This window comes from Lissotriton helveticus, chromosome 1_1 (genome assembly GCF_964261635.1).
Source record: "Lissotriton helveticus chromosome 1_1, aLisHel1.1, whole genome shotgun sequence".
NCBI lineage: Eukaryota > Metazoa > Chordata > Amphibia > Caudata > Salamandridae > Lissotriton > Lissotriton helveticus.
Genome location: NC_136057.1, coordinates 1,180,624,139 through 1,180,638,996, shown reverse-complemented (window position 1 = coordinate 1,180,638,996; position 14,858 = coordinate 1,180,624,139). Strand labels below are relative to the sequence as shown.

Below are 14,858 nucleotides of genomic sequence, written 5' to 3'. Positions count from 1 at the left end.
TGCAGGGCCCTGATTTACACTCCTGAAAGCTTCGACCTCCTGGTCAATGAGTGAACTTTCTTTGCCAGAGAACAGAAAGGGTCTGGGTCTTTTGTTGAAGGCACAATCTGGAGAACTCTGTTAAACCCTGTAACTGTTTGTAGGACCCACTTGTCCCCTGTTAAGAAAGGGGGTCAGTATCCCTCCCACTTGTAGTTGGAGACAAATAAGATATCTGGATCCTCCTGGGGCATTGGAAGCATCCCGGAATTATCCTCTTCCCCCTCAAACACGTTTGGCACCTGACATGTGAAGAATCCTCCAAATATTTTCTGGTGCTGCACCTGGATACCATGTTTGAGCTCTTGGCCTCTTTGGTAGGCTGGGAAGAAAAACCAAACAGTTGAGTGCACCATGCCTCTACCCCCTCACCAAAAACCTTTTGTCCAAACCCTTTTCTTATTGATTGCTGGACTTTGTCCAGTGACGAAAGGGTAATGAAAAATGTCCCTAATTATTTTATGAAGGAGTCTCCAAAGAGACCTCTTTAAGCCACTGCACCTACTGCAGACTTATAACAAGTGAGCTTTGACATTCGGTAAAAAGGATGCAGTTTGCATTTCCTAAAAAAAATGTTGCTCTTTGCGCAAGTAAGATAATCACAGTCATATAATTCAATGGTATATAAAAAGTTACATTAAAACAAGCATTGGCAGAGCAAATAGGTCTTGTCTATGCAAGCGATATTGTCTTTTCAAATATGTTTTAGCCATGTTGTCTCCAATGCACTATCCTATATTTCACCCTATACCTCTCTCAATATATCCTCTACCTCCACTCTCTTACTCATCCCAAACCTCATTCTACTACTATGATCTCCATAATAACCCTTTCTAGACTATTCCCCTCTATCCCTCCTTAGATCACCCCAAAGCTCATTTTAATACTATGATCTCCCAAACAACTCCTCTAAAATCATCCCTCACCTATCCCTCCTTTGACTCGTCCCAAAACTCATTTTACTACTATGATATCCCTAATGCATCGCTAGAGATTCTTTTCTCATCCATCTCTCCTTATACTCATCCCAAACCTCATCCTACTACTATGATCTCCCAATAAACACTTTCTAGACTGTTCCCTCTTCTATCCCCCCATAATCCTTTTTAATACAAATAACAGACTGGCATGTCGACCACTAATCCTTTTTGGGTTCTAGAGTAGCGTGCTACTAGCCAAAAAACACTTTGACGCCTTGTCTGGGGTAGTAAGCGCTATATAAATGCAATTGCAATACAATACAATAATATTCTAAAAAGGATTGGTGGTAGTGTTTCCCCATCAAAGGAGAAAACGTCCGCACATAATGTCAATACATATCTCAAAAGATCGTTTTACGTGAAGTATTTTAGACAAATTTGTGTTTATATCATTCGAAGAGGTGCTATTATGGCCTGAAATACATCCACCACCTAGGATGTTACAGAGCACAAATGTGCCAATATCAAGAAAAAAAGAAACGGTACCATACAGCACTCCCAAAAGCTTATTACGTATTCATATAAAATGTCTTAAACTAATATCATGGATCTGTAAATCAACTATCTTATATTTTAAATTTTTCCTCATTCATTAGTATGTAACAATCAATTTTTTACAACAGACTCCAAATTATGGATCCAGACCCGATGTTAGACTTCCAAATCTTTATTTTCATAAATATAAAAAACTTTCCAGCTCACACCGCCGACACGTGTTTCGTCTTAAGGAGACTTTCAAGGCAAGAATAATGAAAGTGGAAACGTAGTGTTAAGAATCTTGATCAATTGACCCGTGTCGCTCAAAGAAAGGTAAGAATTGGTAATGATGGTCACGTCTGCCACCTGGGCGCAATCCCAAGAATAATGAAAGTGGAAACGTAGTATTGGGAATCTTGACCAAAATAACCTGTGTCGCTCAAAGAAAGGTAAGAATTGGTAATGATGGTCACGTCTACCACCTGGGTGTAATCCCACAAATATCTGGGGAAGACGGAGTCGTATTCGGCTACCACAAATCACCTACTGGATATCAATTTGACATATTGTAATAGAGGTCAAAATTCTCAGTTTTTATAAGTGAATAACTATTACTGCGTGGAGTTTGCTCTGCTGTGTTGCGAAGGCAATCCGAGACCCTGATAAGTCTCTCTTCATAGGCCAACAGTCTACGGACCTCCACTGCCGGTAGCCACCGACGTGACCATCATTACCAATTCTTACCTTTCTTTGAGCGACACCGGTTATTTTGATCAAGATTCCCAATACTACGTTTCCACTTTCATTATTCTTGGGATTGCACCCAGGTGGCAGACGTGACCATCATTACCAATTCTTACCTTTCTTTGAGCGACACGGGTCAATTGATCAAGATTCTTAACACTACGTTTCCACTTTCATTATTCTTGCCTTGAAAAAGTCTCCTTGAGACGAAACACGTGTCGGCGGTGTGAGCTGGAAAGTTTTTTATATTTATGAAAATAAAGATTTGGAAGTCTAACATCGGGTCTGGGTCCATAATTTGGAGTCTGTTGTAAAAAATTGATTGTTACATACTAATGAATGAGGAAAAATTCAAAATATAAGATCGTTGATTGACAGATCCATGATATTAGTTTAAGACATTTTATATGAATAGATGTAACGTAATAAGCTTTTGGGAGTGCTGTATGGTCCTGTTTCTTTTTTTCTTGACAATACAATAATATCCCTGGGGAAATCAGATTACCAGTTTCTTTGGCCTTTTCAGTCACGTCAGGAGTCTTTGTTAGTCGACCAGGAATGTGGGACAGCTTGTCCTGACAAACTCTCCAGGGTCCATTTATCCCTTTTTGGGGATCCTTCATGAACTTGGTTTTTACCATCTATCAAGGGAGTAAGTGTGACTTTGCTGTCAAGGGACACTCTGCCCATAGCCGGCCCCTCTCCTCCTTGTCCAGGAGTTTCCTCAGTCTATTGGTGACACATTTTGCCACCTTTTCTGGTGGCAGTCACTGTGAGGATCACGGGTGACATGACCCCGATCTCCCAAGGTCTCTGACCCCTTTTGCCAGATGAAACCTCTGGGGTCTTTTCCTGTCTGGGCCGTCATCTGGGTGCCAGGATCGACTCCGGCCAGCTACCTTTCGCAAGTCATCTCCTTGATCATCTGAGCCATCTCCTTCTTCAGGATCCCCTACTGGAAGGGGGTTTTCTCCTCATTCGGGGTAATCCCAGGCTCATCTTCCCTGGGGATTATGCGCATAGGTGTGCTTCTGCAAAAATGCATCTCTAAGACATTGAAAGGCGTCTGTGGTACCTATTGTGTCGCTTTTCCTTTTTTTCTTGCGGGAAAGAGTTTGAGCTCCTTTGTGTTCTGTGAGTCTGATGGGTCTTAAATTGTTCCTTAGCGAGGGTTAAAGCAGCATCTCTCTTCTCAGGAGCTCAAAGACTGAGGAGACTTCACTTTGTCTCCTCGAGGAGATCATGTTATCTATACCCTAGCGTAGAGATCGGGGCTGTATTCCCAGTATTAATATTTGTATTATGACCTAGGCCCAATGAAACCGGTATGAAATTTCCCACTGGACCCAGGCACCCATGCCCTAGTTTTTCCAGGGGTCGGCAATACCCACGTGATGTCAGATAGAGGTTTACTCCCTATCAAAAATATATTCAGGCGTCGGTGGTATTTCAAGTTGAATCAAAGACTCTCCATGGACTCTGGGGTGTACTGCAGGTAACCATTTTTTTAGCATCATTATTTTCAAAAGGTCTTATAGTAATTACCATTTTAGAATCAGATGTCTTTGTATTGTAGAGTTTATATACCTATGTGCACTGTATAATTATTATATATTGGTGTCTCCTATGTTTTAGTATCTTTATTTTCAAAAAGTTTTATGTTAGAACTTTTGGAAACAAAACATATTTGTTTAAAAAATAGATCAAATGCATTTAGCAATATTTTCGAAGCTGCACTCTTCCCCCCCAATAATGGGTCCACTGTGGCCCTAGAACAAAAGCGGAAAGAACTGTTAGAGGCATGTGGGCTGCTGAATTCATATCTTGTGCATAGATCGCCGCCTAGTGTTGGGTCCGGATGATTGTACATTGTTGTCCTGGAAGATTCTTCGAAGTATCACGAGATAGGTGGCTCCTCCCCTCGACTACAGTGCGCATGGGCATCGACTCCATCCTCAGATTGTTTTTTTCCGCCATCGGGTTCGGATGCATATTTGTTAACTCAAGTTCGAAATCGATAGAAAACGTTCTTTTTGGTCAAAAGGCCTTTAGTTATCGTCTGTATTGTCTTGCGATCGGTGCCCAGTTCTTGTTCCAGCTCGGTTTCCGAGCCGAACCTCGAGGGGAGCCGCGTGGCTTTTCGGCACTGAAGGCCCGGTCGACGCCAGAGGCCTTATCGACGAACCATCATGGAACGGAGCCCTTTCAAGAGATGTCCCGTTTGCAACTCAAAATATCCTCATATCGACGTCCACCCGGTGTGCAACAAGTGCCTGTCTCCGGATCACGATGAAGCCAGCTGTATGGCTTGTTCTCGTTTCCGCTCCAAGAAGACGATTCGACTTCGACGCGCAGCGTGCAAGGAGGCCCGGCAGACGGCACCTGACCCGGTGAACATTTTCGATACCGAAGAGGATGTAGGAGTCGAGCAGGAAGTTCAAGAGTCTGATCCTGCATCGGAGATCGACTCCAACTACGACGCAGATGTCGAGATGGTCGATATTGAAGACGTAGTCGACGAAGTAGGAGACGACGATGTGGCCTTTGGGGCCGTAGAAGATAGCTCCGGCAAAGAGCAAGACCCGATCGTTGGTACGGGGCCCGAAACCAAAACACTCAATAAGGCTCAGGTCGAGGGATCGCCACATGGCCTTACCCGAGATCGTACACTTAGTTCTACAGCCTCGCCTCAGGGCCCGGCTACGGACATTTCTAGTGAGCCACTGGTTGACCGATCGAAACCGAAAGAGAAAGCATCGGTGTCTACACAACCAAAAGCACTAGAGGCACAATCGAAACCAAAAGTGCGTATTGCTTTGGTCGGCTCGAAGTCCTCCAAACTATCGGCACCGACGAAGCATAAAAGTGTTATCGACCCGGTGAGGTCGCTGAAGGGTGTCGAGCCGAAGACTGCGACACAGAAAAAAATGGTCAAGGCCGTCGACCCGAAACTGTCGGCGCCGAAGGCCGTCGACACAGAAAAAGGACTCGGAGCTCAGAAGGTTCTAGATTCTACGAGCCAAGCGGATAAGGCTAAAAGCGGTACAAACCTCAAGCCCACACCTGGCGGTGCCTCGAAGGAACCCGTCGAGTCGACACAGCCGTCCGCCTCCTTCTCCAAGCAGGTGTCGGAATCGCTGAAACGCATTAAAGAGAAGGCTTCTACTGTCGAACCGAAAAACACTCCAACACCGAAGCCTGCCACTAAACCTCAAAAAACGTCGGCGCCCATCCAGTTCACACTGCCGCCAAAAGTGGTACCTAAGGCCTTCGCCCCTAAAACGGCCGTCGAGGCGTCCAAGCAGGTGTCCACAGGGCCGAAGCCTATAACTGCGGAACTTGTCACAAAGCATCGACAGCCCCCGCTTGAAGAGCAGTCGAGGCAATTCATCGACGCAGACAGGGGTAGACTTTCTATTTATAAACGAAAGATTGCCCCTGAACAGCCTATGGAGTCATATAAAATTCCATTAAAAAAGAAGGATTCTACTACATCACCTCTTCTTGTTGAGCCTATTTCACGACATGGCCAAGACACTGCTCCTATCTCGCCAACTTACTCGGATGTGGAGACAGGGGAAGGTGACAATGAGGAGTACAGTTATCCTATAGACACTGATCCTGAAGATCACAATGAACCCTGGGCTGACGCTGCTGACCCAGGAGATCCACACACTGCCCCAGACAGTCAGGTGTATGCTGTAAAAACCTCGCCTACTGAAGACTCAGCGGCGTTTAATGCGCTTATTGAAAGGGCAGCCAAAAATCATGATGTCCAGCTCCATGCTGACCCTATTGAAGTGGATTTTTTGTTTGACACCTTCTCCACCTCGGAGAGAACTGTTAAGACTCTATCAATGCTAAAGGGTGTCTTAAAACATGCTGCAGACATTTTTAAAGTAAACACGAGAGCAAGGGTAATAAACCCCAGGATTGAGAAAAAGTACAAACCAGCACCTGGGGCCCCTACCTATATCAAGGGTCAGTTGCCGTTGGACTCTCTGGTTGTTTCAAATGCCCGGAAGAGGGCAAACTCGCAAACAACGGGTGATGCTCCTCCCCCTGACAAAGAATCTAAAGTGCTAGAAACATCAGGGAAAAGGGTAGCAGCTCAAGCGGCCAATATCTGGCGCATTTCCAACACTCAGGCACTCTTAGCCAGATATGACAGGGCTCATTACGATACACTTGAAACCCTGTTACAACACTTGCCAGATGAATATAAGGAGGCAGCAGAGATGCTCAAACAGGAAGGGAAGCTTATATCAAATGCATCTATCAAGTGTGCGCTGGACGCAGCAGACACCGCGACCAGAGCAATTAACACAAGTGTAATGTTGCGCCGACATGCCTGGCTGAGAATCTCCGGTTTCAAGCCCGAGATACAAACCACCATACTAAATCAGCCTGTAAACCCTGATCACTTATTTGGACCAGAGGTGGACACCACCTTAGAAAAGATCAAAAAGGACACTGAGACTGCAAAGTGTATGGGGGCTCTACAGTCCCAGCAGTTCAGGGGTGGTTCTTTTCGTCGCTCAAACAATAGAGGAGTTTCCAGAGGCCAGCTGTCACAGCAGACACAATACGGTAAAGGAGTCGCGCAAACCACCTAAAGTTCAAGTTCAAGTCACCTACACCAAACAAAGTAGAGGTGGCTATCGTGGAAACAGCACCAAGGGCAGAGGTCGTGGAAACAACAGCTCCCGATCCTCCGCCACTAACAAACAGTGACGCCTTGTCACTGCCCCCCGACCATGCCACACCAGTCGGGGGGAGACTGCAACAGTTCCTACCAGTCTGGACATCCATCACTACAGACAGGTGGATGAGGAAGCTTATCCAGTACGGTTATTGTCTGGAGTTAACATCCACTCCACCCAACATACCCCCAAGACACCGTCCTATGTCCACAGAGCATTTGCACTTATTGCAGCAGGAGGTAGTCGTCATGCTGCAAAAAGGAGCAATAGAGCTCGTGCCTGTGGAGGAAAGAGGTACAGGGGTGTACTCGCTGTACTTCTTAATCCCAAAAAAGGACGGGTCCCTCAGACCCATACTGGACCTCAGGCCCCTAAACCAGTACATCCTGTCAGAACACTTTCACATGCTCACATTACAGCAGGTTCTACCGTTACTCAGTCAGGGAGATTTCCTAGCAACATTAGATCTAAAGGATGCATATTTCCATATTCCTCTACACCCGTCACACAGAAAATACCTCAGATTCACCATTCAAAATCAACATTATCAATTCAAGGTCCTCCCTTTTGGAGTGACGACGGCACCCAGGGTGTTTACAAAGTGCCTAGCGACAGTGGCTGCACACCTACGGAGACAGAACGTTCACGTCTACCCTTATCTGGACGACTGGCTTATCCAGGCGAAGTCGGCCAAGCAGTGTGCCGCCCACATGTCCCACACCATTCACCTTCTTCACGATCTGGGGTTTTCACTGAATTATCCAAAGTCCCACCTTCAGCCCGCCCACGTACAGCAGTATCTGGGCGCAACAATAGATACTCTGGCAGCCAAACCACAGCCAAATTCAGTGAGAATCAACAGCATTCAAATGCTGATACAAAAATTCAGACCACAACACTTGCTTCCAGCGCGAGTGTTCATGCAGTTGATAGGCATGATGGCCTCCTGCATCTTCATAGTTCCGCACGCGAGACTACATATGCGTCCGCTTCAGGAGTGCTTAGTGGAACCAGGCTCACGGACAGTTGAAAGACCTAGTGTTGGTGACCGGTCGTGCATACAACTCTCTGCATTGGTGGAATCCACAAAACCTTTGCAAGGGCCGACCGTTCCAAGAGCCTGTGCCACAGATTATTCTGACAACGGACGCATCTCTCCTGGGATGGGGAGCTCATGTACTCCACTACACAGTGCAGGGACTATGGTCAGCGCAGCAAAAGAAGATGCACATCAACCTTCTAGAACTGATGGCTATCTTATTGGCAATGAAAGCATTCAAAGTACATCTGTGCAACAAGGTTGTGTTGATCCAGACGGACAACATGACGGCCATGTACTACATACAAAAGCAGGGAGGTACACACTCTCCACAGTTGTCTCATCTGGCTCAGAGCATGTGGAAGTGGGCCATTCAGAGAAACATCTTCCTCATGGCGGAACACCTCCCGGGCAAGGACAATCGGATGGCGGACCTGCTCAGCAGGCACAGCCACCAAATGCACGAGTGGGAGATACATCCATCTGTACTCCACCCGTACTTCCAGCAGTGGGGTCATCCGCAGATAGACCTGTTCGCCACAAAAGAAAACGCCAAATGCCAAAGCTTTGCCGCCAGGTTTCCACACCCACAGTCGCAGGGAAATGCGATATGGATGAACTGGTCAGGCATATTTGCGTACGCTTTTCCCCAGCACCTCTAATACCGCTGGTGGCACGCAAGCTGAAGCAACACTCAATGACACTCATCCTGGTTGCATCAAAGGCTGCACCTCACACCCAGGCTTTTGACGCAGAACCATGGCGACATTCAGCATCCAGATCCGCAACAGCGCAACCTGGCGATCTGGCTCCTGAGGTCTTAGAGTTTGGCTACCTCAACTTGCCTCCCGACTGTATGGATATCATAAGAGAGGCAAGAAAGCCCACCACCAGAGCATGTTATGCGGCAAAATGGAAGCGGTTTGTCATTTATTGTGCAGACCACAACATCAACCCGCTGGATGCATCTACTCACAACATCATTTGTTATCTGTTACATCTATACAAATGCAATCTGGCCTATGCTTCCATTTGTATACATTTGTCCGCAATAGCAGCTTATTTCCAAAACAGGCAGCATCTCTCGCTTTTCAGAGTACCTGCCATTAAAGCTTTTCTGGAGGGACTCAAACAAGTTATTCCTCCCCGGAACCCACCAGCTCCTGAATGGAACCTAAATGTGGTCCTCACCAGACTGATGGGTCCACCTTTTGAGCCTCTACACTCATGCGAGATTCAGTTCTTGATGTGGAAAGTGGCTTTTCTAATAGCAATCACATTGCTGCGACGCGTTTAGTGAACTCCAGGCACTAACTATCCAGGAACCATTCATACAGATTCACTCAAACAGGGTGGTACTCCGTACTAACCCTAAGTTTCTTCTTAAGGTGGTTTCGCAGTTCCATATCAATCGGACTATAGAACTGCCAGTGTTCTTCCAAAATCCGGAGTCAGTGGCGGAGAGAAAGCTCCACACACTAGACGTCAAGAGAGCTCTAATGTACTACATAGATAGGACCAAACATTTTCGGAAAACGAAACAACTGTTTGTTGCCTTTTCGCCACAACACAAAGGCAACCCCATTTCCAAAGCAGGTATAGCCAGGTGGATCGTTAAGTGCATTCAAATTTGCTATCAAAAAGCCAAGCGCACATTAACGGTTCCCCCACGGACCCACTCCACGCGAAAGTTGGGGGCCTCTATGGCTTTCCTTGGAAATATTCCTTTAGAAGACATATGTAGAGCAGCCACATGGTCTACCACACACACGTTTACAAAACACTACTGTGTAGATGTGCACTCCAAACAGCAGGCAGCTGTAGGGCAGGCTGTTCTAAAAACACTTTTTCAAACTGCTGCAGCTGGCACAGGCGGCCGCCGCTAATGGAGGGACTGCTATGTATTCTATGCACAAGATATGAATTCAGCAGCCAACATGCCTCGAACTGAATATGCTACTTACCAGTATGCATCTGTTCTTGGCATGTAGGGCTGCTGACATTCATATCGCCGCCCTCCTCCCCGGCGCCTGTAGCAGCTGCAGCACTTGCAATTACTCTTAGCATGGTCATCACTCACGGTGTTACACTCCATCTTTGCCACAATGGCGAAAAACAATCTGAGGATGGAGTCGATGCCCATGCACACTGTAGTCCAGGGGAGGAGCCACCTATCTTGTGATACTTTGAAGACTCTTCCAGGACAACAATGTGCAATCATCCGGACCCAACACTAGACGGCGATCTATGCACAAGATATGAATGTCAGCAGCCCTACATGCCAAGAACAGATGCATACTGGTAAGTAGCATATTCAGCATTTTACACCACCTACAGAACCCCCTGGTGGGCTGGAGATCTATTGCACTCCTCCATTTCCTGCAGCCCTGTTATTTCAGGTTAGTTAAGGCCCCACCTCGGCATCCTGTCAGTGCACCTCATGTAGGTAGGTGGGTCTCCTGCATCAAAGAGCCACAAAACATACTCCACATTGCTCACAAGTGCGGTTGATCAGTCGAGCTGTCCATGAGCAGGACCTACCTTCAGAGATAAGGGGAATAATTAAAACAGCTGAATAAACAAAGTTATCAGGAATAATATGGCAATTCTCACAAACAAAGTATCAAAGTAAATACTGTTGCAAGCCAAATCACAATCAAATGTCCTCACTGAACACAAAATCATTTAACCTGCTGCTGAGCAGCGAAGAAACTGGTGCTGTTCTCTTGAGGATTGTAGTCTTGGAGGGTCTCATCTCTGATTGGATGTTTACTAGATATGTTTCTGATGGACTCATGGATTATGTGGTCCATTGAGTTATTGTGTTGTAGATTTATGTAGCACCAGATAATAAAATGAAGAAAGTAAGATGAACAATCCTTGCCTCTGGTCCTAACCTAGAATCTCTATGTAAATCACAACAAAAGATATTCACCACATACATATGTGGCCTATTCTATTGCCTAAGTCTGTGTCTGATTTGATGCATATTGATGCTAATATAATTTTTAATGTCTACTAGTTAGGTTAAATTTTTGAAATGCATGAATGAATACTGTTATTGTTTTCAACCTACATCTTACTGTCTTTTAGAGAGGTTAGTAGGGTTTTGTATTAAGAGTACGAAATATTTTATCACACCTGCCTGTGTCGATTTCAGGATGCACCGAAATCTGGGACCAGTTGCAGTTCTCGCTGTTCAAGTTCAAGACTGGATTCGGAGAGTACAAGGCCAGAATCCGAAACAGAGGATGTCTTATGGGAAGACCTCCTGCACTGTGCAGAGTGCCGCTCCTCCTGCACCAGTGAGACGGATGTAGAAACCACCCATATCAATCCGTGTGTAAAAAAGGAATACCGAGATGACCCCTTCCATCAGGTTAGCCTTGCTTTCTGTGGCCGAAATCAATAATTTGCAGTAGCATGTTATTTACACCCTCCTGTCTAATTGTAACTTTTACGTCTCAATCAACCAAGGCTGTGACCCAATTAACTGTCGCCATTGTGGCCTCTTTAACCCCCTTTCTGTCTACTGTTCATATTTCCACCTTCATACTCTTAACAATACCCCTTACTCCCTCCCATGTTTCTTTAACATGTATCCAGCCTTTTCCCCAACCAGAGTGATGCTGATTTAGGCAGATCATCATTGGACACATTGGCAAGATGATGGTAAATTAATATGAGAAGGCAACTATTAAGCACTCTCGGTCTCTTGACCAAGGCTTTGCCTTTAAGTCTTTCTTCAGAATGGTAATATTGATGCACATAGGTTGCCAAATTTCTTATCTTTGCCATATATATTGGCAGCAGTTTTCTCCATTTCGTATTAGTAGTAGATTCTATGAAGTTACTCATCCAACACTAGTGCCTTCCCTATACCTATTCTAAGTGTCTTAGGAAGCTCTACTTCGCTTTTTAAGACACTGTGTGAGATTGCTTATTGTTTTGGTGGATGATGGATTTTGTTGCAGTCAGCCTAAAACAACAACCCTTAGGTTGTACGGAAATATGATCATTGTCACTCTCTAGTTCTCATAACACTTTGGCCCAAAAATCATGCAGGTGTTGGCAAAGCCAAATAAAATATCTTGCCTTTGGATCCACACCCTCCAGCAGTGGCCTGATCTATTGTGAGCCACATGGTGTAATTTGTCAGAAGTTAGATGCCTTCTTTTCGGTTTATCTGTGCGCCCTCTTTCACATGAGCCTGAAATTCCTATTAATTTACATTGTCTTCATCCTTGAGCAACTTATAGATCAACACCACTGAGTCCACATTCTCCAGCAAAAAGACGCTGAGTCGAACTTGCACGAATCAGAATCTTTTTCTCTTCGGTTACTCCAGATTCCCTCTTTATTTACTCAAAGGTTTTAATCTTACCCTTGTCAAAGTAGTTGTTAACCTCTGTGTATTCCCAGTTTTCTGTAAGCCTTTGTATGAGCAAGTAGCAGTCAGGAAACAACCAAACTGAGTTCTAAAGGCCGTTTATTTTAATAAATGGTCAGTAGTAGGTTGAATATTTAACTGTAATCAGTTTTCCTAGAAATCCTCCACCATCAGGCAGTTCAAATTGTAATTCCCGCTGTGCTTTCTTTCTCTTCTTGTGGTTCTCATTCGGTTTCTCCCCTTCAGCTTCTAGCGTCGCTCATGAGTTTCCCACTATTCAACAGTTAGATTTCCTTTAAGAAATCAGAACACAGGCTGGTATCAGTTCTCAAGGATTACCCTTATTCAGGTACCAGTCCCACCACCTTTTATGCAAGTTTCTTGCTTCAATGCTACTGTTTCCATTGAAATTAAAGAGTGACCTCTTCCCATGCCGCTTCCCCACACCTTCGGTAGTGCACCTAATAGTGCATGGTCATGCAACAGGTCCGTGTCACCAATTGAACAACTTTGTGATAACTTTCTGTAGTACTTGAATGGGACTATGGCCGACCCCCTTGGACCTTGGCGTAAGGGAATGCAGCACATCTCTCTTTGGGTGAACTGTGTTCCACTTGTACTTCCCTCTCCTAGTCTTCTGTTTCAAAACACTTCTTTGCCTGGTACGTCTCTCTCTCTTCTGAAGGATTCTTCTAACCACATATTCCTCACCTTGTGAGTATTTTCTAAGAATCAATCTGGATCTGAAAACGTATGGAACAGTATTCGAGTATGATCAGCACCTACAGAACCTCTTAGCATTTCTTGTAGACTGCACTGATAATCTCAGTGTTCAGGGCCACTAGTTAATAGGTACGTAGCTCGGTGCCATCAACCGACGCCAGGTGACCCTGACTGTCTTACTCATTGTACCATTTCCAGAGGTCTTGGTGGTCCATCACGCCTGAAAGAGATTAGAGACATTTAGCAAGCACATCTTTTCTTCCACAAGCCTTGCTCTGTGATCAGTAAATTCTAGCTGACGTCTAGGCTGCTACGCCAGTGCCCTATAGGACATGGTGGACCGTGTTTTACTAGCAGTCCTAGGCGACCTCCGGGCGACTCTGAACCCAAGCTATCCAGGATGGCCGTGTTGCCGCTAAATTTGTTATTGCTCTGGCTTGGACAAGATCGACAGCTTAGATTGGGCAGTAGGTACGAGTGTGGCATTTTAGCGCTATATGTGGATGTGCTCTACAGGCTTCTCTTGGGATGTCCAAGCATCCCTATTAGACAGTCGTTTGATGGTCTTTACTCCTGCCTCTTACAGATTCCTCCACTTGAAAGTGATGTTCCAGGACTGGTTGCCTAATTTTACCTGCAAACGCTCAAACTATAACTAGGTTGCGATCTTCTCTTGGCATTGGCCATTTTCCTGTGTCCATGTGGTGTGACTTCCATGTCATTTCCGTATCACAGACATACTATCTGTCTCTGAATAGAAGTGACTGCTGCCAAATAATGAGGTCCCCTGCCTCTCCACCCACTGGAATAGATCAAACTAAGAATATCATTTTGATCAACGCTATCCTGAAAATCCATGCATGGGTTAAGTTGTGCCACATCGCAGCTCTTGCTCCATCTATCCTAGCAGTGTTGCGTAATCAGCCTGTTATATACCCTGAATGTTCGGAGTTAAAAAGATCACAAACTATTTTAACAATTTGGTGCACTATTGGAAAGAATTCATTTTATCAGACGTTATTTCTTCATCATGCTGAAGTATTTATACCTTGAATTTCTGGCTCCCGGTAAGACATAATTATCTCAGAGTATTAGGGGGGAAATTTCAAAGTTTGTGAGTGAAACCACCAAATGTTGTTAGCTTGAAGGAATTTGTTCCCCACTGATCCCTGCAATATCTTTGTTTACCCAACTGCTCTGCGCTAGCAGATCAGTAGAAATTGCTAACAGAAAAGGGGTTTGGTTTATCCTTTCAAAGGCACATTCTGTTTCTTGGGAGAGGAGTACCACATCCCTTCTGAGGCGTTTGGTTTTGTTGTCATTAGCCTTATTTAGTTTTGTCACCCAGGTTGATAGCTTGTTTAGAAGGAATACGGGCCTGTTTAGACCCACGGTCCTGAGTATGCTTCCCTGATTTAAATATCATGAACACTGATGCTTCCATGATAGAGGGTATGATTAGCAGAAACTTAAAGAAGTTCTTTTAGAATGCAGGAGTCAAGCCATCTGGGCCTGTAGTCTCTGGTTAGGTTCAACTTTTTCACATTCCACTTTGGGATGGGCTCATGAAAATTGAGGTGGTCCCAATATTCTTGTTTCCGGTCCAGGGAGGACCTGGCTTGGCAGTTTGGGCTGGACTGTTCCCATGAGGGACAGGGTCAAGACTGATTTGCATATGGCTGGGTCCAAACTGGGGTGGTGTGGTTAGCAAAAGAACAATGGATTAACCCCAGATCCTTGTGACTGGCGGTGAATGTTTGCAT

The 14,858-nt window shown here is 45.2% G+C and overlaps 1 protein-coding gene across 6 annotated transcripts in view; it reads left to right on the top strand.

Annotated features, from left to right (window-relative positions):
* Window positions 1-14,858, top strand: part of PHTF2 (putative homeodomain transcription factor 2) — a 488,580-nt gene that overhangs the window by 346,754 nt on the left and 126,968 nt on the right. For all 6 annotated transcript variants that reach the window (XM_078679193.1, XM_078679174.1, XM_078679164.1 and 3 more), the window contains one exon: window positions 11,143-11,361. In XM_078679193.1, coding sequence (XP_078535319.1) covers window positions 11,143-11,361 — 219 coding nt within the window. The remainder of the gene's footprint in view (window positions 1-11,142; window positions 11,362-14,858) is intronic.